Genomic DNA, 25,094 nt, shown 5'->3' with positions numbered 1-25,094 from the left:
TCAACTTGCCTGTTCTGCATAACATCCAACATGCATTTGCAAAAGTGTTTTTCTTTTTCTTTCTCCCTTCCTCCCAACCTCCTCTTCCCCTTCACAGGCATGTTCAGCCTATGTTGAGTTCATGATTTCCGTAGCAAAGCTGATCCGCCAGGAAAGAGGTCTTGCGATCGACGAGAACCAAATTTCCACAGAAATGAACAAAGTTATGGATCTGGAGAAGGAGATTGCAAATGTAAATAAGCTCTTCTGTTTTCATGCACACAATTAACTGTTTTCATACACACAATTAACTGTTTTCATGCACAATTAACTGTTTTCACGCACACAAAATGTTTAGTGTGGGGATCTTAAGCTGTTCTTGGAGGGTCACCCAACCCACTGGAACTGATTTTCAAGAAGGTGAGATTGGTCAAAATACCCTCCCCACCTTTTTTGCTAGTGGAGCTGATGAAAAGCCCTTCTTTAATGGAAGGACACAATTAGATTCAGCCCTTTTCCTTCTCCTTCTACAAACTGATACAATCAGTGGTGCACATTATGGATCTAATGGTCTTATGTGGGGTGGGGTGGCTCCTTCTTTAGATGATAACATGTATTGGTTCACTCATTTCATACTGAAAACCCAACCCTGATGATCCTGTTGCACGGGCATTTTGACTTCTGTCCCAAAGTCATGCCTTGATGACACCTCTGTGTGGGGTGTGAAACACAGAATAGTCAAATACAACATTCCTAGAGTGGACATGTTTAGACATGAAGAGGGATGTTTGTCCAGCCAGTAGATAAACTTCCTGTTTCCTCCTGTGCTGGGACAAACTTCCTCGACATGTGACCAGAGATGGGCGTGACCTCACCTGTGCAGGTAACAAAAGCACAGGACTGGCCACCACATCTCTCTCTTCTCCATTTTACTTTAATCAAAGAAGCATCAGCCTGAGATGCTTCCGGCCAAGAGAGGACAAAGGAACTATCTCCCTATGGGATAGATTCCAGGTGTATATATTTTGTAACTTAAGTCTGACTTCTGGGATCCATCTGAGTACAGAACGTGTGAGTAAACTCTTTTATACTTTTATATAAGACTGTGTTGTGTCTATTCCTTTTAGGAGGGAATAAAGTGGAATTACCAGGAAACTTAAGCAAGCCTGGCAAAACATTATCTGCTGTGCAAGTTTTAAAAAAGGAGGGTGTTACTCTGCTAAATTGTAGAACTTGTTAACACAAGTTGGGAAGGATATAATTAAACAATATATCCTCCCCTGCCTCCCTGAACATTCCCACTCAGAAGAAGTGGGAATTGCATTGCTGTCTAGTAAGCAGAAAGAGAGTGACCTAGATCACACATACTACAAGTTAACTAGTATCCCTAGGAGGGAGAAAGGTTGTTTTCTGCTGCTCCAGAGAAGCGGACATGGAGCAATGGATCCAAACTACAAGAAAGAAGATTCCACCTAAGCATTAGGAAGAACTTCCTGGCAGTAAGAGCTGTTCGACAGTGGAATTTGCTGCCAAGGAGTGTGGTGGAGTCTCCTACTTTGGAGGTCTTTAAGCAGAGGCTTGACAACCATATGTCAGGAGTGCTCTGATGGTGTTTCCTGCTTGGCAGGGGGTTGGACTCGATGGCCCTTGTGGTCTCTTCCAACTCTATGATAAGAAGAAGGAGGAGGAGGAGGAGAATTGTATATTTGCTTTAGTAGACTGAAGATGCTCACAGCTACCACATGGGATGGGAGGGCAGAACAGGTGGCTAAGTGGGGGAGAAGATAATTTCCTTGCTGCGATTGTCTCTCTGGGCTCCTGGAGACAGCATCCTCCTATGTTCTCAGGGATGTAGCTTACAACTGAGAGCCTAGTTAAACAGATCAAGGGGCAAAGAGGCAGATAACTTTTCAGGATTTTTCAACAACATCATTTGACTGATAGAACTAGCTAGCTATGTGATTTCTGATTTCTGCCATATTTTAACAAGACAGCTTAAGCACCTTCAGTTATATGACTTTAGAGATCTTGGTGCCTATTTGTTTGATGCTTCTCTGTGTCTCTGTTTTTGCTGCTGCATCCTCAAAGAATCTCCTCTGTCTCCTGCTAATTTGTTTTTCTAGGCTACAACCAAAGCTGATGACAGAAACGACCCTCTCCTGCTGTACAATAAAATGACACTCGCCAATGTCCAGAAGAACTTCACTTTTGAAGTTAATAACCAGGTAAAAGATCAATAACAGGTTTTTTCACCTTCAGTGACTGGCTATAATCAATACAGTGGTGTGACATGAACTCATCTTTTGAACTGAAAATGATGACCTAAATTTGTCAGCCTGTTGTATTCTGCCGTGAAAGCAAGAAAAAAGACAACAAAGGTCCTGATCCAGTGGTGTGCATGTGGTGCCCTTTGAAACAATTGATGATCACGCTAAATAGTCAAAAGTGGTTTGTCCAGCAAGGCAGGGCTTCATTGCTGGTTTCCCAGCTGCAACATGGCTGCTGCTTACTAGAAATGAAGTGGCGCTGAGGTTAAGCCTGAGCAGAGCCAGTCCAGTGATTTCAATGGCGCACTCATGCAGCCCCTACCTTGCCACAGCATCATATCTCTGGAAAGTGGGAGCAGGTTTTTTGTTTTTACTGGAACTTATGGGATCTAAAACATACAAGCATCAAGCCAGATTAAGAATGGCTGAAGCCTTGGAACTATGCTAATTAATGAGGCTCTTTCGCCATGTATATTTTGCTGGGTAGATCAGGATCCACAGAAAATATATCAAGTGTTTCATGTAGTTGACAGCTAGACAAAGTTTACTGGTAGGTATCAAAAATGGTTGAAGTCTAGCATATATTTATATTTTTAAACCACAGAGCCTAGGGCTTGTGGTTGTAGGTCAGCAGTTTGAATACCCGCGATGGGGTGAGCTTCCATTGCTCGGTCCCTGCTCCTGCCAACCTAGCAGTTCGAAATCACGTCAAAGTGCAAGTAGGTAAATAAGTACCGCTCTGGCGGGAAGGTAAACAGCATTTCCGTGCGCTGCTCTGGTTCACCAGAAGCAGCTTAGTCATGCTGGCCACAAGACCCAGAAGCTGTACGCTGGCTCCCTCAAGCGCCACAACCCCAGAGTCATCCACGACTGGACCTAATGGTCAGGGGTCCCTTTACCTTTACCTTTTACCGTTTATCTAATACGCATTAAGGAAAGATGATTAATGTGGCAGTATCTGTAAGTCCAAAGGCTGAGGTCCTTGGCCTTTGTGATCTATTTATAAGCCTGTCAGTTGATTAAGGGACTTTTGTGTCGGTGAACTTGCCTTTCAACCTATTAATCATTTGGTTTGTTATGTGTTTATATGCAAGGGGTGGGGGACATTTAATCAAAAATAGAGAAAATATAAAACAAAACTAATATTTCATGGGTCTTGGACATATTACAATACAAGTGTGTGGCCCCAACTTTGCTGCCATCCCATTCTGGCCCCATTCAGGAAACCAACAGTGACTTTGGGGGAGGGAGGGTGGCAAGCTAAGCAGATTCATCAGATCAGGTTTGGAACTAAAATGAATTCCTATCCCTCAAAAACATCAATATTCCACATCAGCAACAGTTAGCATCTAATAGCTAAATAGCAGTCTGTATTTGGCAGTATACACAGCTATCATGTAGTAGTCAATATTGGACATGATATTTTCAATAACGTTCAGTAAATTTCATCCATTCTTTTACCATTTGGCAGGGAAATTGTAAACATGTTAACAGTCAAATATGATTTTTTTGTGCCAAATTCCAGTTCTCAAATTCAAATATCAAATCCTAAAAGAAAAAAAGAAATATAAAATTGCATCCAATGTTGATTAAAAAAAATCATTGGTTTGAATCAGGGTGCGAAAATCAACTATGGTTGGATCATGTCCAACAAGTCCCTTTGATTATCAAGATTGTAATCACAACATAAGGGCACTTAGGATTGTTTTACAGCTCATTAACCTTAATTGAAATGAATTCAGCTTAGTTTATTGCCTATTGGTCAAGAGCTTCCAAGACACATTACTCGACAGAGGTTTGTTGTTATCTACCAAATGGGCTCCCCCCCCCCTTGTTATGTATGAGGAATTTGTTTACAGCAGCAGTCTGGCTGTGGAGAGCCAAAAGGCAACAGGCAAAAGCAAATGGCACTTTTCATAAATGATGAGGACAGTTTTAATTGGCCAGCACTGTTTCCTTTTAAAAAATGGTTGCTTTTTCAAAATTTCAATTTTTATATAATATACTTCTGATTTTCACTAGATTCCCCACCCCACCCCAATATATAATATTAGCTTGCTATTATAGTTGTGGCAAGTTATTTTTGCTTGTGAGCCATCCTAGGTGAGGTTGGCAAGATGTAAATCCAATATATCATTAAGGAATACAGAACACAACAGACATATGCATGTCTACTTAGAAAAAAAGTCTCAGTGTGTTCAATGATACTTACTTCCAAATGAGTGTAGAGGATTGCAGCCTGAAATCTTCCCAAGGCACACAAGTCACTCAGCACAAGAAACCATAAAAGAGTTAATGATCACCAATGCGTTTTTCTTACGCTTTTATTCACATGTCATAAGTTGAACCTACTTAAAGTGCATTCATTTTTCTTCCAGCAATTCAACTGGTTAACATTCATAAACCATATCATGTCAACTGTGCAAATTAATATTGGCGAAACTGAAGATGTGGTTGTTTATGCTCCAGACTATCTCAACAAGCTAAAAGCTATCCTTAATAAATACTCTCCCAGGTATGTATGCAAGATACATTTTAAAGTTTTGCTTTTTACATTGCTAATACGTTCCACTGTTTAAAAAGAAAAGTCACCAGATTCTACTTCTTGTTTTATCATTTAGAGAAATTCAGAACTACATGAGCTGGAGATACATAATGGATATGGTAAACACTCTAAGTCGTAACTACAGGGACACAAGGAATAATTTCCGTAAGGTGCAGAAATTCATATTTTGTTTTATATTTAACATTTAAGATTTGCAGTGTCTAAACCATGGGTAGACAAACAGTACTTCTGTCTTGTCAGGATTCAGCCTCAATCTGTTAGCTGCCATGCATCCTCCAGCTGCCTCCAGACACTCACACAGGACCTTCACTGCCTTCACTGGTTCTGATTTGAAAGAGAGGTAGAGCTGGGTATCATTCACATACTGATGAACACCCAACCCAAACCCCCTGATGATCTCTCCCAGTGACTGAAGGTAGATGTTGAAAAACATGGGGAAGAGGACAGAACCCTTGAGGCACCCCACAAGTGAGAGCCCAGGGGTCTGAATACTTATCCTCCACCACCACTTTCTGAACATGGCCCAGGAAAAAGGAGTGGAGCCACTGTATAACAGTGCCCCCAGCTCCCAGCCCCTCTAGACAGTCCAGAAGGATGTTATGGTCGATGGTGTCAAAAGCCACTGAGAGATCCAGCAGAACTAGGAAACAGCTCTCACCTTTGTCCCTAGCTCACAGGAGATCATCGACCTGTGCAACCAAGGCAGTTTCAGTCCCATGACAAGGCCTGAATCCTGACTGGAAAGGATCCAAATGGTCCACTTCTTCCAGGTGTGCCTGGAGTTGTTCAGCAACCGCTCGCTCAATCACCTTGCCCAAGAATGGAAGATTTGAGACTGGGCGATAGTTGGCCAGATTGGCCGCATCTAAAGATGGTTTTTTAAGAAGCGGTCTTCACTTAAGGATATCAGAAATGCCTCTGCTCAAGACCCTGAAGAGCCAATGTCAGTGTAGACAATGCCAAGCTAGATGATTCAGTATGAGGGTGCTGTAGGTGTTCATAAAGTGTATTGCTGGCATTCATACCACTTGCTGGTAATGCAACCAGGTCTATGCACATCAAACCTAATATAAAATGACACCATTGGCTGTCTTGTTTCCTTTTGGGCCCAATGTACACTGCAGCTATTTGTCTTTAAAGCCTAAATGGCTTGGGTCCCAAATACCTGAAGGGAGCACCTGTCCGCACCTGTCCTCATGTAAATGCATGTTTTTGGAAAAAAAAAACAAAACAAAACATCACATCCCTATCTATGCTCTGGCACATATAAATCTGAGCACAACAAAAACTGCATTGGGACAGGCATGTAGAATTGATACGGGTGAGCCAATATTTAGAAAACAGATTTTAAAATGGTCTCTGAAATCCCAAGGCACACACGTACCATACAGTTTTGAGACCTACACAGGTGTCCTCCTGATCACAGCTCTTGCAAATCACTCAAGGGAAAAAGCAGACAATTGTTTGTTTACCTTGCCTTTTCTCCAAGAAGCTCAAGGGCCATGAGGTTTATATAAGTCCAACTTGTCCTCTTCTTGAACTGGATAAACAGGTTTCAGAATCTATAGAGGTGAAAGTACATGGTGATTGTTGGGGGTGCCCAGACATTGGCTAGATGGGGACAGGCAAAAGCTGGTTTGTGGAAATGTCATTGTGATTAGGAGCCATGGAGTTGGGCCAGCACATCTCTAGAAGGAAAGAAAGGTCAGTATAGCTGGATAAACAAAGGCAGAGCCAGGAAACTCATGTGCAATTTCTCTTCTGAAAAATGCACTGTCATTGGATTGGGACCATGCATGTTTTCAGACAGTGTATACAGAACGGTAAACGTTACCTCTAATACAGCCTCCCCCAACTTATTGCCCCAGGTTGAAGAAAGTTGCTCCACTAGTTCTCTGTCCAGCAAACTGGAGTTTATTTTGTTCTTCTTTAAACAGGAGATTGCACCCATAGGAGAATTGTGCGTGGTGTGTGTGTGTCTGCTGTAGTCTGTGTTTTCCATGGCCACTAGTGAATTGACCATAGCAGATGGGTTCTGCTTATATTATGTATTAGATTTCTAGCTTGCTACTCCATCTTTAAGAAAAAGTGCCCAAGGCAGTTAATGAAACATAGAAATACCAAATCCATCATCACTATATGCTGCATTGTGTTACAAACAAAGGGCACAATCCAACCAAAGTTAAGTCCCATTGATTTCAGTGGGGAAGCATACATGAGCTGAGTTGTCCTCTTGAAATAAGTAGGCCAAAAGGAGCTTAACTTTGACTGGATTGCAGCCCATGTTGTCTTTATTTCAGGATCTGAGATGTCTATATGAGTGTTTGTAGGGGTGAAACAAATTAGAAGTCGGAAGATGGCCCCGCTCTGTTCAGATATTCCTTTGCAGTGCTAAATCACAGGCCCGTTGAAAAGAAAAAGGGGGGGGATTCTGAAACAATGCAGTCTGCAAGGGAGTTAGACTAGAGGCAGGCTGTTCTTTTCTTCCAGTTTTACTGATAACGCCTCCTCTCTGCCTCGTTCTTTATGCACTTATTAGGACCGAAAACAACCTATTTTTCCCCAGCGCCTTTAATTTCGTCCAAAGGGTGGAATTCATAAATGATTACTTAGAACTTCAGACACAAGGTCAAGTGAACTGGCAACTGTGGAGAAAGATACAGAAATAACTATTTCAGTAGTGAGGGAAAACGACATCATTTTTGCAACCTTGCTAGCTTAATTCACTGTCCACACGCTAAGCTGTAAACCAGGCATGGGCAATGGCCAATTGCTGCTAGACTGCAGCTCCCATCATCGCAGACCACTGGCCACGCCAGATGGGGTGAACAGTTTTCTCAGCATAGACCATGTTACCCCCATGTAGCACTGGATATATTCATATGGAAAGATTCTACCGTGATCAATGGAGGTTTTTTGAAATGCACAGGTTGTTGGCAACATGTGTGGCTGATAAAGTGGGCTCCACACAGACACACTTTTGGTGCTGTGCCAGAGACGGTAGTGGCAGCAGAATGAACGCTAACGACTCCGATTGTGGGCGCCCTTTGCGGGACCGCGCACAGCACCCCTGAGCCACATGAGACTTATCAGCTGGTTGTGCTGGCCCACCTTCTTTACGTCGCAGTAATTGGGGGTTACCACCAAACCTCGGTTCAAATAATCCAATCAGTGGCTTTGGTGAAGGCGGGGCCAGCCGAGTGGACCGCAAATGAGCAGGCTTCAGAATCACTCTGTATCCAAGCAGAAATAAGCAATAGAATTTCAAGAGATCCCTCATACACTGTTTCAAGGTCTTGTGGCGAAACCGGACCCCAAAGAATGTTTTTTCTTTTGACAACACACTGATGTGGTAGGAGATAATGGGACCTTAAGAGTTATTGTGGGCTACAGTTGAAAACAAAGCAATGAATGGATTCACGTTTGTCTTAAAATTAAAAACTGGTGAATAAGAACTGCATTCCAGAACGTAACCATGAAATCTTCTACACTGCTATCACCCCAAAGCCAGCGTCTTTCTGAAGTCAGAATAACTTTGAAATGACCCTTCCGTAATAATACACTTCTTTTCAAAATATAAAGCAAGAAAGCCACTGTGGTGGGCCGTGGAACGAAGAACTCAGCTTGCCAGAAGATTGCTTTGATGCTTACTAACACGACTGTATCAGATTTCTCTACCATAGCGTAGTTCTTAAGCCTCGGCTTCTTCTCACCTAGTGCAGCAAGGTCACTGAAGGTAGAATCTGCACAGCCCAAGGATACTGCTTTCTTTGTAGGCAATAGAAGGCACATGAAACAGTAGTAAGTTTCACTGAAGCTGCAAAGTTTCATCTAGCTCTAATGGTTTGCATGCAGAGCTGTGAAATTGACTGGGAGCTCTTTCTGCAGGGGAGAGATATGACAGTAATCCGTATGGCACTTGCAAACCGGTTCTTCAGGAAATTCCTCAGCCCACCTGTTGCTGGAGTTTTGAATTTGAGACTGAGTTCTGCCCTGCCAGCTTTCTCACAGGAAATAAAAACAGATGAAGCTGCCTTATAACGAGACAGGTCATTGGGTCATCTAGCTGTTGTCATGGCACACTCTCCATGACTATGACTCCCATCATCTCCAACCATTTGCCATGCTGGCTACAGTAGAGTTGGAATCCGGCCATGTTTGGAGGGCACCACATTGAATACTCCTGGTCTACAATGACTGGTAGTGGCTCTCTAGGGTTTCAGACAGAGGACCTCTCCAGCCCTACCTGGAGATGTTGGGGATTGAACCTTGGGCCTTCTGCATGCAAAACCACTGCTCTTCCACTGAACTACCTGCCCCCAACATCCTTAAAGGTCACCAAAGGGAAAGGAAGGAACTCCTGTTGTATCAAAAAGTAGTACGCAACGAACACAGGCAAAGCCAGCTGTTCTGCAGCAGTCTAGGTCACTTTGATTTTCATGGGGCTCATTCCCTGTAGGATGCAGCCTTGGATGAATGGTGTCTCCACACTGGGCTCTCCATATTACCCAGAAAGTGGGTTTATATCCAGAAGAGGCTCACTGGTTGTTTTCCCGCGGGTGGGTCACTGTCATTTACTGAGGAGAAGAGGAGGAGGAGGTGGTGGCCAAGTGGAAGGTGCAGTGCTAATGCAATGGTAGGAGCAGCAGATGGGTGGGAGAACATTTCAGAGCTGCAAACAGGAAGATGCAGAGAGAGTTGCATGGGCTCACTTAACCTGTGTTCCTGTTTAAATATCACTTAATGTCTATTAACATCAAGCCCTCGAGATTAATTGAAAGCACCTAGTGATGCTACAAAGTCTCTCCTCTTGCTTGTCACTAATTTCTCAAATGCTTACACTTAACAGGTGCTTTACGGCACAACCTCGGATCCTGCTGTCTGGCGCCGTTGTGCAAACTATGTCAATGGCAACATGGAGAATGCTGTGGGAAGGCTGTATGTACAAGAAGCATTTGCTGGAGACAGTAAACACGTGGTAACACTCTTAGATCATTAACTGATTATTTATTTACTGGGTATTTAAACAGACGTTAGCTTTGGATTATTGGTGGGAATGGCAAAAGCAGTGATGTTGTTGCAGCACAAAATACTTCAAGCCACTTTTTCCCCCTAGTGCAGTGGAGAATGAGGATGAAGTCGTAAGAGATCACTCTCTCTGTTTGGCACTCAGTAGGACAGAATTCTGGTGCCAAAAGCAGAGATGAAATTTTACATCTCGCACACTGAGGTTTTTTTTTTTTGAAAAGTAGGCTTAAGAAGCTGGAAGAGACATCTTTTGGCAGACAGGCTGATGATGGGATTATGTGTCTCTTCCTGGACTGTAAGCCAAGTTATTAGCTAATGATGCAGATTAGAAGTCCTTGCATGTTGTAGAGTGAAGGTGCTAAAGAACAGTAGATTACAGGAAAGGAAATTCAGTTTAATGCACTTTGCTGAAATTGGGGAGGGGTGTGTTAATTGATTCTCTCCCCCCCCCTCATCTTAGAATAGATTTCCAAATACCATTTTATTTTTTTATTTTGTCTAATGCTTCAAAAGAAACCATTGGGGCTTGCAGCCTTCTCCACAGGAGCAGTGGCCAAAACATGTCAATAAGAATAATGTATCCCCAGCTAATCATGAGTCCTCATATAATCACAATTGCCCTGGATCTGTGTATCCACTAAAGAAATGGTGATCTACAGAGCTCTGTCTTCTTCCTGCTGAACAGATGGTCACTGGAAGATGGGAAGTTTACTCCCACAACTTGGGGTGGGGGTGTCTCCATAAGCAGAGCAGCAGGTATTGCCATCTGGCCCTGTACCTATGAGTTTGTGGCTGGAAGGATTATATTGATTATATGGGCTTCCTGATGCAGGCAGTTACCCCTCCACCCATCTTATGGTGGGTGAATCACCTGCATTCAGAGTATTCCTTGCTGGACTGGGAGTTTGGTGAATGTGTTCCATCTTCACAAATTTCAGCAACCAGTTAAATGACTTGCCAAATACTGGAATCTATACAACGGGCATACATACCCCTAGAGAAAGACAAGCCACAAAGGTGATTAAAAAAAACACCTTTGTATACATGCATGCAGGACCGGATTTGGGTTTGATGAGGCCCTAAGCTACCGAAGGTAATGGGGCCCTTTATATGTCCAGCTGTCCTTTTGTCAACAACAAATTGTCGTTGCTTTTTTGGGTTGAATATATGCTATATGGTAATTTGTGGACCTCATAGGTATCTAAAGCCATTTGTACATAACAAAATAAGTATTTTATCAAAGTAATGGTTGAACTGAACTACAATTAAGAAGTATATTAATAGTGAAATACAACTAAGAAGAAGTATATTAAGAGTGATAGCGATATTTTACGGAACAGGCTAGGAGGCGGGGCCCATTACTTACATCATAGGAGCCTACACAACACAAACAACACAAAACACTGTTGCTGTATGTAGGTTTTATTTTATTTGTTTTTTATCTTATGTTTTGGAAATGTACATCCAGTGTTTTGTTTTTTCTTTAATTTTTTTGGGGCCCAAGAGAGTAGGGCCCTAAGCTGTAGTTTGTTTAGCTTATACATAAATCTGGCACTGCATGCATGTGTGCGCCAAAGCAGCAGGAGGACTTACCCCAGTGTACATGTCTCATTATTAGTCTGCTGCAGAGTGAGGTTTCCCTGGGTCTACCATACGAATAAGACGGAAGCAGCTCAAGAAGGACTGGTGATTATATTTTCATAAAGGAGCCTTGGAGGGTTACTTAGGACCAAACTAGATGTGACTCCAATCCTGAGAATGCATATATTGTTGCACTAATAGCAGCTGCGGGGAAGCCTAAGCAGCTTTGCAAATGGTGCCAATGGGGAATTTCTCTTTACATGGAGATGAGAACACAGGAAGATGACTTATACCAAGAAAGATCATTGATCCATCCAGCTCAATGTTGCCCAGTAGTTGTCTGTGTGGTGTCCTGCAGACTCCCATCATCCCTGACCTTTGGCCATGCTGGATCAGGTTAATAGGAGGTGGAACCATAGATGTGCACTGCTTTGCACTAACTAGGGGACATTCCCAGTCCTACCTGAAGGCACCAGGAAGTGAACCTGGGACCTTCTGCATGCAAAACAAATGCTCTACCATTGAGTTACTGCCCTTCCTAAATACAAATTGTAGCATCGGAATGGTGATTCTAGTCAGGACCGCAGCAGGAAGAGAAAGAATTAAGCATCCTCAGCCCTCCTGCCCTCACAGTTATGAGGCTCCTCAAGCTTCCCAGCTTGGCTCCTGTTTACATAACCAAAATGTGCACATTATGGGCTTTCATGCGAGTCATATCTAGTTTGGCTCTAAACTACAAGCTGCTACTGGTTTAATAGTATTCACTTCTCACTAAGGGATACTAGCATCTATGGGACACAGGTAGCGCCATGGTCTAAACCACTGAGCCTCTTGGGCTTGCCGATCGGAAGGTTGGCAGTTCGAATCCACACAGTGGGGTGAGCTCTGTCCCAGATCCTGTCCCAGATCCTGCCAACCTAGCATTTCGAAAGCATACCAGGGTAAGTAGATAAATAGGTACCGCTGCAGCGGAAAGGTAAACAGCATTTCTGTGCACGCTGGCACTTGTTACAGTCCTCCATGAGCCAGTAGTGGTTTAGTCCTGCTGGCCACATGACCTGTAAAGCTGTCCGTGGACAAATACCAGCTCCCTTGGCCTGGAAAGCAAGATAAGTGCCGCACCCCATAGTCGTCTTTGCCTGGACTTAACCGTAAAAAGTCCTTTACCTTTTTTTTGTTACTAGCATCTATGGTTCTGTTAGGAGGAGGCTAGGACCACAAATTCTCAGCAACCTCACCAATCTCCCCTTTCCAGGAATCTTTAGTGGAAGCCATGGCAGCTAAACTAGTATTTAAAACAATATAAGTCTGCAACATCCCACTATATTTTCATCTGAAGGCATAGAAATGTTTTAAGTAACAAAGGTGGTTTTTTTTTTCTTTTGCAGTAACTCCACTCCTTGGTAACTTTGGCTTTGCCATGATTTGACCTTGAAAAATAAAAATAGTCGTTGTCAGTCTATTTTGAAAAACAAAAGCCAATGCTTCCATCAGTGGCAACTGGGATGCAACATACCAGAATGTCACCCATGTATGATAAAAACTGAATGATTTAATCTTGTTGTGCTGTACATCCTCAGGTGGAAGAGATGATCACTCAGATTCGTGAGGTTTTTATACAAACACTTGATGAGCTCAATTGGATGGATGCAGAAACCAAAAAGAAAGCCGAAGAAAAGGCAAGTTTATAATATATGTGTGTGTGTGTGTGTGTGTGTGTGTGTGTGTGTGTGTGTGTGTGTATGAATTTGAAACTTGGAGGCCAACGAAAGCCTGTTACTTTCTTTATCCAAAAGAGAAGATCAGAAATAATTCATTGCAAAGAGTGGAACAGGTAGAACATTCTTCATGTAACACAGGGTTTCCCAAAGTTGGGTCTCTAGCTGTTGTTGGACCAACTCCCATCATCCCTAGCTGACAGTGGTCAGAGCTTATGGGAATTGTAGTCCAAAAACAGCTGGAGACCCAAGTTGTGGAAGCCCTGATGTGACATATGGGGTTATTTCATGGTCATAGCAACATAGGAAGCTTCTTCATGCTGGTGCAACTAAATCAGTATTGTCTGTGTTGACTGCCAGTGACTTCCTTGGGTTTCAGGCAAATTGCTCTCCCAGCCCTTCTTGGGTGATATTATTATCATTATTACCTGCTCTTCACTAGCAGGTCCCAGGGCAGGTTACAGCCATCTAAATTTCAACATGAAAAACAGTTAAAATATATCACAGTCCCAAGAAGAGAGCCATAAAAATACATATCTCACGTGTCTGAGGCCATGGCAAAGAAAAGCATCTTCAACATACAACAAGGACAAGGAAGACTTGAGTTTCCCATTGCTTCTAAAACCACTTTGGGAACTGGTATCATAAAGAAAGTAGCAGTTCCCCAGACCACCACTCATTGACTGGGTCTGGTTTGCAAAATCTAGAAGAGCAAATTGAAAAGCCTGTAGATGACTTCTCGCCATCCCTATGATGTCTGAATGTACAACTTGATTCCAGTTCACCAGTGACCATGTGTCAGAGCTGCTCCCAGATCCTAGCTCACAGAGGATCACGCTAGCCAGCGGTCACTTTGTTGAGTTACAGTTTCCATTCTCAAGCTGCTGCGTGCAGCTCTACGTCTTATGGGTTAGACCGGCGAAGCTCCGTCTGAGTCTCCGCCCCTTGTACACCAGCTTAATACCCTAGCCTTACTCCACCTTTTCCGCCTGACCGTTCTTCTCTGGGTCCCTCTGCCCCCCGTGGTCTCTTCCTTCCGGGACTCTTCTGACGCTGACCCCCCGGACCCTTCTGTCTCCCTGCGTCGGGCTTTAGGACCTGGCTCCCTTTCCGGGCTGCTTACTGCACCACCTTCCTGTGCATTTGAACTTGGCGCGCGCGCCCAACCTTCCACTTTCCGCCTAACCGTTTCTTCGCTCCCCGATGGAGGTGTGGCCACTCCTGACTCATGCCCTCCCTCCTGCTGCGAGCTGCCAGAACTCGGTACCTGGCGCCCTTCCTCTCCCCTGCGCTCTGTTGGTGACGCTGGTCCCGATTTCCCACTGCTGCCCTCTGAGCCCCCTCTGGACCCTTCTTCCTGGGATGTCCCCCTAGGCTCCCCCCTTGCTCTGGCCACTGGCGCTCCTTTCTGTGAATCTTCTGATTCACTGGAGAGACTCGGAGATCTCGGGTCGTCGTCATCACTCATCTTTTCTTCTGCCTCCTCCCCCTCGCTCTCTGTTTCCTCCCTTGCCCTCGCCTCTGCTCCTGAACCCCTGACACCATGGTTTATTTTTTAGGCCATAGCAATCAAAGAAAGGATTGGCTACCCTGATGAGATTCTGATGGATACTAATAAGCTGAATGCGGAATACAAAGATGTAAGTACATATGAAAAACTATTTTGGACAGCAGAGAGTGTTTAAGATTTAATGGTAGCAGGTACCAAGTGTCTACATTGGAGGTATAAGCGAAAAGCCTTATGTCAGTGTGGTGTAGTGGTTAAGAGTGGTAGACTCGTAATCTGGTGAACCGGGTTCGCGTCTCCGCTCCTCCACATGCAGCTGCTGGGTGACCTTGGGCTAGTCACACTTCTTTGAAGTCTCTCAACCCCACTCACCTCACAGAGTGTTTGTTGTGGGGGAGGAAGGGAAAGGAGAATGTTAGCCACTTTGAGACTCCTTTGGGTAGTGATAAAGCGGGATATCAAATCCAAACTATTATTATTATTATTATTATTATTATTATTATTATTATTATTATTACTACACAGTCCACACAGCAGTTCCTCTTTTCCAGCTGATGGGAGCCATAGTCCAAAATATATGGGGGGTGCAAAGTTGGGGAAGAATACTACTTGAGCAACAATGCTCCTCTAGTTTTTCCCTACCCTCCAGCAAATAACACGAGCATTTCTCTCTCTTTCTTGTAAGCTGCACTACAAAGAAGAAGAATATTTTGAGAACATTATTCAGAACTTAAACTTTAGCCAGAAGGAAAGGCTGAAGAAGCTTAGAGAAAAAGTGGACAAGGAAGAGTACGTATTTAAATGGTTTATACTGTGAATGCAGTGCTTAAATAATAATAATAATAATCTAGTTCTGGCTATTTGCAAAAGTGGCCCCTGCTGATAGCCAGAAGGGTTCATTTTAACTTCATGTTAAAGGAGGGATCCTTGCCTTTGCACCAGGTCTCATGATTTTAAAACAAAGTTGGGGAATCTTGAATTCTATTCCTAGTGTGACAGCAATCAGGAATTGAAATACTATACCTCGTAATTTCTTTGTGTGCACTGTTCTTATTAAAAGACTGGAATGGAAAACTCTTGCAGGGAGGGCAATGCACACATATTCTCAGGATCAATTCCCCTAAACTGTCCCCCATTGACCTTAACTACAATTCAGTGGTATGACAGAGCCAATGTGACCTGTGATTAATGCTAACTCAGGTTCCCACTAAACCAGAGCTCCTTGCAAAGGTCCAGTAGGAGTAAAACTGAATCCATGTGCTAGGGAGCAGCCCCTGTCATGATCTATGGGCATTCATTAGCATGTCGGTAGGGAGCCTCCATGGGTGCAGTGCCTTCAGTCATGCTGCCCACCCATTTGCCCAGCTGAGCTGACAGGCAAACAAGCTTACCAGGGAACTGAATGCTGAATCAGGCTTTCAGTCTTCTATCAGTATGGTGTAGTGTATTCCTCCATGGCACCCATTCATTTCTCGGCCCAGTATACCTGAAGGAGCGTCTCCACCCCCATCGTTCTGCCCGGACGCTGAGGTCCAGCGCCGAGGGCCTTCTGGCGGTTCCCTCATTGCGAGAAGCAAAGCTACAGGGAACCAGGCAGAGGGCCTTCTCGGTAGTGGCGCCCGCCCTGTGGAACGCCCTCCCATCAGATGTCAAAGCGATGAATAACTACCTGACATTTAGAAGACATCTTAAGGCAGCCCTGTTCAGGGAAGCTTTTAATCTGTGATATTTTACTGTATTTTTTTGTTTCTATGGAAGCCGCCCAGAGTGGCTGGGGAAACCCAGCCAGATGGGCGGGGTACAAATAATAAATTATTATTATTATTATTATTATTATTATTATTATTATTATTATTATTATTATTATTATTTCAACGAGACTTGAAATTCATGAGAACATGCCAGTGGGATTTTGCCTCCTGTGACACATTGCATCAGTGCATCCAGCTGTTAACCAGAAGGTTGGTGGTTCGAGTCCACCCAGGACACCTGCATTGTAGGAGGTTGGACTAGATGACCCTCAAGATCCCTTCCAACTCAGTTTTCTCCTCTTGCTGATGCCATCCAGTGCCGGATTTACATATAAGCTAAACAAGCTATAGCTTAGGGCCCCACTCTCTTGGGGCCTCTCAAAAAATTTAAAAAAACAAACCTGAATGTACATTTCCAAAATATAAGATAAAAAACAAATAAAATAAAACCTACATACAGCAACAGTGTTTTGTGTTGCGTAGGCTCCTATTTGTTATGTGCAAATGGCTTTAGATACCTATGAGGTTCATAAATTACCATATAGCATATATTCAACACAAAAAAACGGTGACAATTTGTTGTTGACAAAGGACAGCTGGACATATAAAGGGCCCCATTACCTTCAGGAGCTTAGGGCCTCATCAAACCTAAATGCGGCCCTGATGCCATCCATCATCAACATTTCCATGTCTCTTCAATTTTTCATAGGTGGATAAGTGGCGCAGCTGTCGTCAATGCCTTTTATTCAGCAAGCAGGAATCAAATTGGTAAGCTGAGTCTCTCTTAGAAACACTTTCTGGCCATGTGGTGAGAAACGGGTTATTTCTTGTCCCCTGTCTCAGCTCAGATCAGGTCAGAAAGTGGACTTTTTCACTTGTTCATCTCTCTGGTTGTTTCAACATGGTAGTTTATTCTGCTTTCCCAATGTTTCCCTAACTTTCGATTTCTGCACTCTGTTTGAGCTCTCACACAATGTAAAAGCCGCTTCCAGAAATATAGCAGAGTATAGCACAAATTTAGTATCCATTTCTGTGTTATATGCTTCTGGGGGAAAATATCTTCGCCGCCCCCCAAATAACATGTAAATGAGCTCTAAACTCATGCTATAATCTGCTATGTTTACAGAAGCGGGCTTTACAATATGTGAAAGCTCAAATATAATACAGAAATTAACAGTTAGGGAACGACCAGGGAAATGCAATAAATTGCTGTAGGAACATACAGATTTATGTTGTATTGTAGTGTACAATAACATCAGGGACTCCAGCTCCCATCAGCTCCAGCCGGCAAGTCCAGTGGTCTGGGATGATGGAAACTGTAGTCCAACCACATCTAGAGGACGTTGCTACACCATGCCATACTATAATTTTGGTGTTGTGTGTCCTTGACCTGCAGCAGGCAGTCTTGTTATCCAAAATGCTGTCCTACTATAGACGTTCAAAAACATGTTCTGGTTCGTAATTTCCTTGGTTTCTGGTCCTATTGACATTGGCCAGATGCTTTAAAGATGAGCTGCTTTAGCAAAGGAAGCATCTTTTTCATTCTTGCTTCCTTTGGAAAATATGAGAGTATCGACTTGACACACTCAACAAAGCACAAATCAAGTTGGAGGGGGATAATTTCAAAGCATTTTACTGGAGCGTGTGCTTTTGCTGAATTAATCTACTGCTTATTTATTTTGTATTCATTATACTGATGCAGTCACTACCGCCAACTCTCTGGAAGAATGGGGGAAGCCTGCAGCCTAATTCAGTGCTGGACTAAACTTGCCTTTCCGTTTTATTTGCCTCATTCTTCCATTGAAAAAAAAGGGGGGGATTTCTGTTCATTTCTCTGGATAAGGGAAAATTCCAAGTGTGGGAGGCTGGCTTACTTACTTACAAACAAGATGGCAGGGATGGGGTTCCCCCTCCCCGATGCTTGGAAAGAAAGCATCAAAGTTCTCTGTCCCTCTGCAATATGTTTTCTCCACAGACCACTAGTATTAAAAGTAATATTTTAGCATAGCCCTCTATACCTGAAGTGCCTGTGAACCCAGAAGTCAGCCATGTATTTATTATTTACTGCTCAGTTTTATTTGTGAGATATAGCTTTATTGTGTTATAGTATTGCATTTAGTTTTTATCTAGTTTTGAGGGAATTTTATTGAATGTCATTGTTGCATTTTTATTGATTTTTATCTAAAACATTTAGATTTTATTATTATATTAAACAGTATAAAATTAGGATAGACAGTCGGACAGACGGGCAGACAGACAGACAGACATAGAAGAAAAGCATGAGTTGTGACCCTGCAGTCCTTGCCCAGTAAAAGCGAAATTCTTTAATGAATTTTTCTGGTTTTAAGCTAAGCATTCAGCCAGGTTCAAACCAGATTGCAAGTCTTGCATGTTGAACTTTCATAGCAGGGGTGTAAAAAGAATGATGTCAGTTTTTGTGCAAGATGACCTTGCCAGCAATAATGCTGAAATGAAAGTGATGGTTTGCAACTATTCTGGGACCATATTTTCACACTTTATTAACACGACAGAAAGTGGAATTTACCCTGAACAAGGACATCTGAGTTCACTGTGATGGACTTCTTCTTTTTCTTTGGCAATTACTCGTAGCCGAGTAAGTTTGTCTTCCATGAAAAAAGTTTTAACAGTAAGTCTGTAAGTGACTGTGGAGGCCAATTCTGGATCCACACGTCCTTCCACAGTGGGGATATAGGTTTCCGGGTGGGAGTTGATTATGGTGAGAGTTTGCCAAACACACCTTCATCTTAGTACATTTCTCTCTTTCTCCCTTTCGTCCTGAGTTGAGTGTCTTCAAGTCTATGATACGTTTGGTAAAGACTGTTCTCCAGCTGGAATGCTTGCAGGCCAGTGATTCCCAATTTTTGTAGACTTGCCTTGAGAGAGTCTTTAAACCTTTTGTTGACCATCAGCATTACACTTTCCATTTTTAAGTTCAGAATAGAGTAGTTGCTTTGGAAGGCATCCGAACAACATCTCCAACAAAATCCTACACTGATTCTTCCATGCACCAAATCTAGCTGCATTGGAGTCAGTGAAAATACCTATGAATGGAGACAGAATCAAGAAAGTAAAAGAGTCTAGACTAGGGATGGGGCAGAAATTCAGTTCAGTTCCCACTGAAAGGTGAATCTACCTAATTTGCACTTCCTGAAACAAGCAAACCAAAATGAAGCCATCCTTTAAAATTCACAGTTCTCAGAATTTTGCAATACAGTTCTGCAGGATTAACTGGGACAGGAAGTCCTCTTATACTCCTTCCTGTCCTGAAGGACTCAATGGACATTATGGGTGGACAGACTCTGTCTAGGTCGGACCTGAAGGTACTTCTCCTCGGAAGCTGCCAGCTGCAATTCCGGGGCTGACCATATGAAGGAGCTGACCACAGATCCCAACAGCTCCTGACGCTTCTTCACACACCAGTTTTAGGCCTCTGGTGTCATAGGCCTAGAGCTGTTTTCTTTCTGAAGAAGAACAAGCAGAATATCTTGCTTGAAATCATGGCTAAGTGAGGACAACTTTGACACAGCTGTGGGAAATTCATCCTAGTCACAGTTGGTGTGAAATCTGATGGACATTGAGGAAGAGAGCTTGGCCCTGTTGGAATAAACTGAAATAGGTTGGAATATACTTTAGGTCAAAATGAAGCTGCAAAACTTTAGGCAGCCATGAAGGGTTCTAGTGCAGCACAGCAAAATGCCGTGCTATGCAGAAGCAAGACAGAACGAAGCAGCAATGGAATGCTTACTCATCCATTAACAAAAAGAGTTAGTTCCACCGTGCCCACATTCAGTGCATAAACATATTATGGCAACAGTCTCTGTGGACATACTCAAGTTACAAGAATTTAGGAAATTTGGATTCTATTCCTGGCAGTCTTTAAATGGGCAGCCGGGAAAAGAATTGCAATTCCCTCTTCACAGCTATATGGCTCGTGGATATGGGCAAATGTTTTACTAGTTAGGAAGGGGGAGCCTCGTAGGAATAATTCTCATCTCTCTGGCATTGCTTGAGATTGCTCAAGTTTTGCAAATGTTATAAGCAAGCATTGGTTTGCTATGAAGTAGCTTAGAATAAACATCTCATCCATTAGAGTTGCATTTCTCTAACAGAGTTAATAGCAGAACGTTTTGACACTTTCAAGGGCTGCAATGCAAAGTGAAGCAGTTTATAAAATTGCAGAGGAAACACAATAAGCCTATGTGTAGGGAATGGTTTGTTTATTTTTGTGTGTACTTTTACCCTAAACCAATGTGTGGTGGAGGTAGTATGGGATTTAACCTCAAGTCAATATACCGTAATTTTATTCCCTGAGGCAATGGTCACCTTCTGTTTTTCCTTGGTAAGCTGGGTTGCGCTTGCCAATCACAGTCTACAATTTGTAAAGACCGTGGGAAATGGAATGCCTCCATGGTGTATTGTCACAAATTGGAATCAGCTCCCTTTCCTATCTAAACAACCAACGATGGCAATACCCTAATTTTTGGAGGGCCACAAGACAACAGATGGTTAGCGTGACCTTAGCAAAGGGTTGGACAAGCCAACAGTTGCTGGCTGCAATATCTGGACCAGTTCCTCTGAGAGTTGGGTGATTACGGAAGAAACATAATAGGTCCTGTTAATCAGATCCTGGAATTTCAGCTTGAAGCATCGGAGGAAAACTTATGCGAGCTATGGGACAGGAGAACTGCAATTTTGGAAAGCAGGATAGTTGGAAACAAAATACAAAACAAAAGAGTAGGCAATAGGCTGAGAAGTGGGGTTGGAATCTGGGAAGCGGAGGAAACTGAAAGGAAGGGGAGGGATGGAAAACTCATGTTGTTGAGGGGAAACAGAGGGGAAACCCCACCCATGGCTTATGGACAGGAGAGCCATTGTGCTCTAGGCAAGAAAGGAGTCGGTGGGCTTTAGAAACTCATGTGCCCTGAACCCGCAGACCCAGAAAATAGCAACTGTTTCAGCATCATGCTGACTTAGGGTAGAAGGGCACATCCATAAATAATATGACCATGTGGTCAGTGCAGATCATGCAGGTAAAGGATAGTATTGGACTTCATGAACTAGCATGGCCAAAGACAGGGATAATGGGAACTGTAGTCCAGTAACATCGGGGGGGGGCACAAATTCCCCAGCCCTGCCCTGGTATGTCTCTCTCATTTTCATAGGAAAGACTTAGGGAGGTATGCAGCTACCATGTCCCATCAGAGCAAGGATTTCCTATGGTGCAGTGGGGTGTTCCCACTCTCTTCTCCACGCATGTGTCCCACGTGCTTCCCAAATGTACTCCAGAGGTCCAGAGAGTTGAGTTGGGGAACTCCTAGAGCAGGTTTAAGAGGCAGGTGAAGAGAGGAGAGGGACAGAAAAATCCTTGCACTAATTGTGACATTCAATTACATCCTTGCACCATTGGCCCTACCTGCAGGGGTTACATAATTCACAGCTGTCCCCCTCCAGCCTTGGATGGCATCATGCTGTTGGATCCTGTACAGTTGAGCATGCATTTGAAGGTCACCTGGTGATCAAAGAGCAAGACAAATCGGGTGGAAGGGGAAGGAGAGGTAGTTTGAATTAATCAGCCACACCGTTGGCTAAAATTTCCAGGGTGTTTATTTAATTGAGCTTGTGTTTTTGCAAATAGTTTGAGCTGGTACAAAAGATTAACTTGTCATCTATGGCGTCATATCTCTTTCTGCAGTCTTTCCTGCTGGCATTTTGCAACCACCTTTCTTCAGTGCAGCTCAGCCTAAATCCTTGAATTATGGTGGCATTGGCATGGTCATTGGGCATGAAATCACTCATGGCTTTGACGATAATGGTAAGAAAGAGAACTCATGTTTCACCATTGGTATTACTTTACCCGATCTGTATGGTGCATGGAGAGAGACAATCCTGATTTAATTTAATCAAGCCCTGTTTCTTGTGTGTGGCAGTGTGCTTTGCACCAGAAAAAAATATCTCTATTATTCGTTTCCCAGGGGCTAAGGGTGGCTTTACATATTACCAGAAGCACCAATTATTATTATCTCGTAAACAGCAAGGCCCTCTCTCCTGTGCTTCTTGGCATTTCTTGCATTACATGATACTACCCATAAAACAGGGATGGGAACCAGTGGTCCCTATATGTTGTTGAACTCCAATTCCCATCAGCCGCAGACAGCATGGCCAATGACCAGGGATGAGGGAAGTTGTGATCTAGCAACCTCTAGAGGGCCACAGCTTCCCCACCCTTACCATAAAGCAAGAACCAAAGATTTATGCCAGCAACCTAACATTTCCTCATTCACAACCAGCACCTTATTAACAAAGCAGTTGAATGAAACATCAGTCACGCCATGATGCCAAATATTCCTCTTTCCCCACCCCCACCCCTGCACCTTTCTAAGAGGGATGATCTTGTAGTCCTGGCCAGCCACTGAACCGATTCCAAAGGAACGGTGAATGTGCAAATGGCAGCTTCCTGCCAACCGCTGGATGAGCACATCATTGCCTGCATTGGGAAACATGCTTGATGAATGTTAAGGTTCCTGAATCAAGCAGAGCACCTGGCTGGAATCAGATTAATCCATCAGAAAAGTCAAAGACCTTCATATTTTGTCTGATGTCACCATACATTATGATATAAAGGTAAAGGGACCCCTGACCATTAGGTCCAGTCATGACCAACTCTGGGGTTGTGGCGTTCATTTCATTTTATTGGCCGAGGGAGCCGGCATACAGCTTCCAGGTCATGTGGCCAGCATGACTAAGCCGCTTCTGCTGAACCAGAGCAGCACACGGAAACACTGTTTACCTTCCCGCCATTTATCTACTTGCACTTTGATGTGCTTTCGAACTGCTAGGTTGGCAGGAGCAGGGACTGAGCAACGGGAGCTCACCCCATCGCAGGGATTCAAACCGCCGACCTTCTGATCGGCAAGTCCTAGCCTCTGTGGTTTAACCCACAGCGCTACCCGCATCCCTCACATTATGATATAACATTATACAAAAAGGATTGGCGATGGTGCTGAAAGTAAGTGGTGCTTGAGTCAAGCACTGCACATTCTACTGATGTTGGCTTGGAAGTGTGTGCTCATGGTGCAAACTCTTGTTGCTAGGCAGAAGACTATCACTCAGTAGCAGATCCCCATATCTGACAATGGCCATGCATGCTGGGGCTGTTGGTATTGGAGTTCCAAAACATCTGGAGGGCAAAAGGTTCCTCAACCTGGTGTGTACGATCCTAAATTCAGTCCTTGGGACTTTAGCTTGAGGTCATGGAGAGCCTTTCTGAGTAGGCAATATTGTTCCATGGACCAATAGTCTGCTACTGCACAAGGCAATTTCATATTTTCAGTGTCTTCAAGACTATCATTGCAAATTTCTTATGTGTATATGTTATTTCAGGTAGAAATTTTAATGAGAATGGGGACCTTGTAGACTGGTGGAGTCAAACATCTGCAACAAATTTTAAGAAGCAGTCTGAGTGCATGGTAAACCAGTATGGAAACTTCAAATGGGATCTGGCTGGTGGACAAAATGTATGCCCCTTCTTTCTTATTGAAATGCTTGCATTTGAATGAACATTCTTTTATTTTATTAGATGAAACATATCCCACATGGTAATGGAGGGAGATGTTGAGAGACTGAATAGCTTCAAAAGGAAACTTAACCATGTGAACAAACCTGCTGGAGGCCAAATTTAGTTTCTATTACTATTTGTATATTTATTTCATTTATGAATTCCTCCCAATGAGGCATCTCAAAGCAATTTACAATATAATGGCATATATAAAACAGTTATGTAAAGGCAATTGCGTATAAAAACAATTAGCAATTATAAGTCTAATACAGGTCAGGTCAGGTCCAGGACAGGTCCCAATTGAGATAAACATTTTTGAAGACTTGTTGAAAGAGGAACATCTTTAGCAGGTGCCAAAAGCCAATAGAGAAGGCAGCTGTCTGTTATGCAATGGAAATTCCAAGTGGCAGGTACCAGCACACTCAATGTCCAATTCCAACATCCTGCTGATTGGACATCCTGATAGGATGGTACCTGCATAGGATGGTACCCTAACCCTAACCCTTTCCTGCAAAAAGCATTGCTTGGTTGGGGTGAAACAATTTTTTTAGGTATCCTGGTCCCAAGCTCTGTAGGGGTTTGCAAACCAGTGCCAGTACCTTGAACCTAGCCCAGCAGCTAATTGGCAGCCGGTGCAATTCATTCAGTAGTGGCATGTTGTGACAGTAGTTGAGCCACCACACTTTGCACTTCCATAGAAGAAAGACATGTGCATAGGTGCAAATAACCCTTTACATTTAGATGATTTGTATTTCTAGAGGTGCCTTTGCCAAGGTTCACAGATAAAGCTGAAGAAAAAATGCTGTGGTTCAGATATATCATTAAATCATGGTCTAGTGTTATGTCTGTGAGCTTTTGGTTGCACATTAAGCCCTCCCATCTCATCTTCCTGTAAAGCCAGGATAAAGAGATTGGCAGGATCCACTGGGCAAACCTCTCTAGGTTATTCCATCACTGAGAAGTATAGAAGTATAGGGTGACCACTAGGAAGACGATCTTCTCAGTGATGGAATAACCCAGAGAGGAGATCAAGGCACTTGGAGCAGGATCTCTCTAGAGGATAGGTTTCAAGTAGGTATATGCAGGAGAAGGCAATCTCACAAGTAACCTGTTGTTGTTTA

The 25,094-nt window shown here is 43.3% G+C and overlaps 1 protein-coding gene across 1 annotated transcript in view; it reads left to right on the top strand.

Annotated features, from left to right (window-relative positions):
• MME (membrane metalloendopeptidase) overlaps positions 1-25,094 on the top strand; it is a 71,890-nt gene that overhangs the window by 35,923 nt on the left and 10,873 nt on the right. The window contains exons 9-19 of the mRNA XM_082224707.1: positions 98-232; positions 2,103-2,204; positions 4,625-4,761; positions 4,868-4,961; positions 9,662-9,790; positions 13,002-13,100; positions 14,699-14,779; positions 15,332-15,435; positions 17,107-17,165; positions 22,111-22,230; positions 23,799-23,932. Coding sequence (XP_082080833.1) covers positions 98-232; positions 2,103-2,204; positions 4,625-4,761; positions 4,868-4,961; positions 9,662-9,790; positions 13,002-13,100; positions 14,699-14,779; positions 15,332-15,435; positions 17,107-17,165; positions 22,111-22,230; positions 23,799-23,932 — 1,194 coding nt within the window. The remainder of the gene's footprint in view (positions 1-97; positions 233-2,102; positions 2,205-4,624; positions 4,762-4,867; positions 4,962-9,661; positions 9,791-13,001; positions 13,101-14,698; positions 14,780-15,331; positions 15,436-17,106; positions 17,166-22,110; positions 22,231-23,798; positions 23,933-25,094) is intronic.

The sequence above is a fragment of the Podarcis vaucheri genome, assembly GCF_965113315.1.
Source record: "Podarcis vaucheri genome assembly, chromosome: 5".
Classification (NCBI taxonomy): Eukaryota; Metazoa; Chordata; class Lepidosauria; order Squamata; family Lacertidae; genus Podarcis; species Podarcis vaucheri.
The sequence above is the reverse complement of the archived record's forward strand: the minus strand, read 5'-3'. Positions and strand labels throughout refer to the sequence as shown.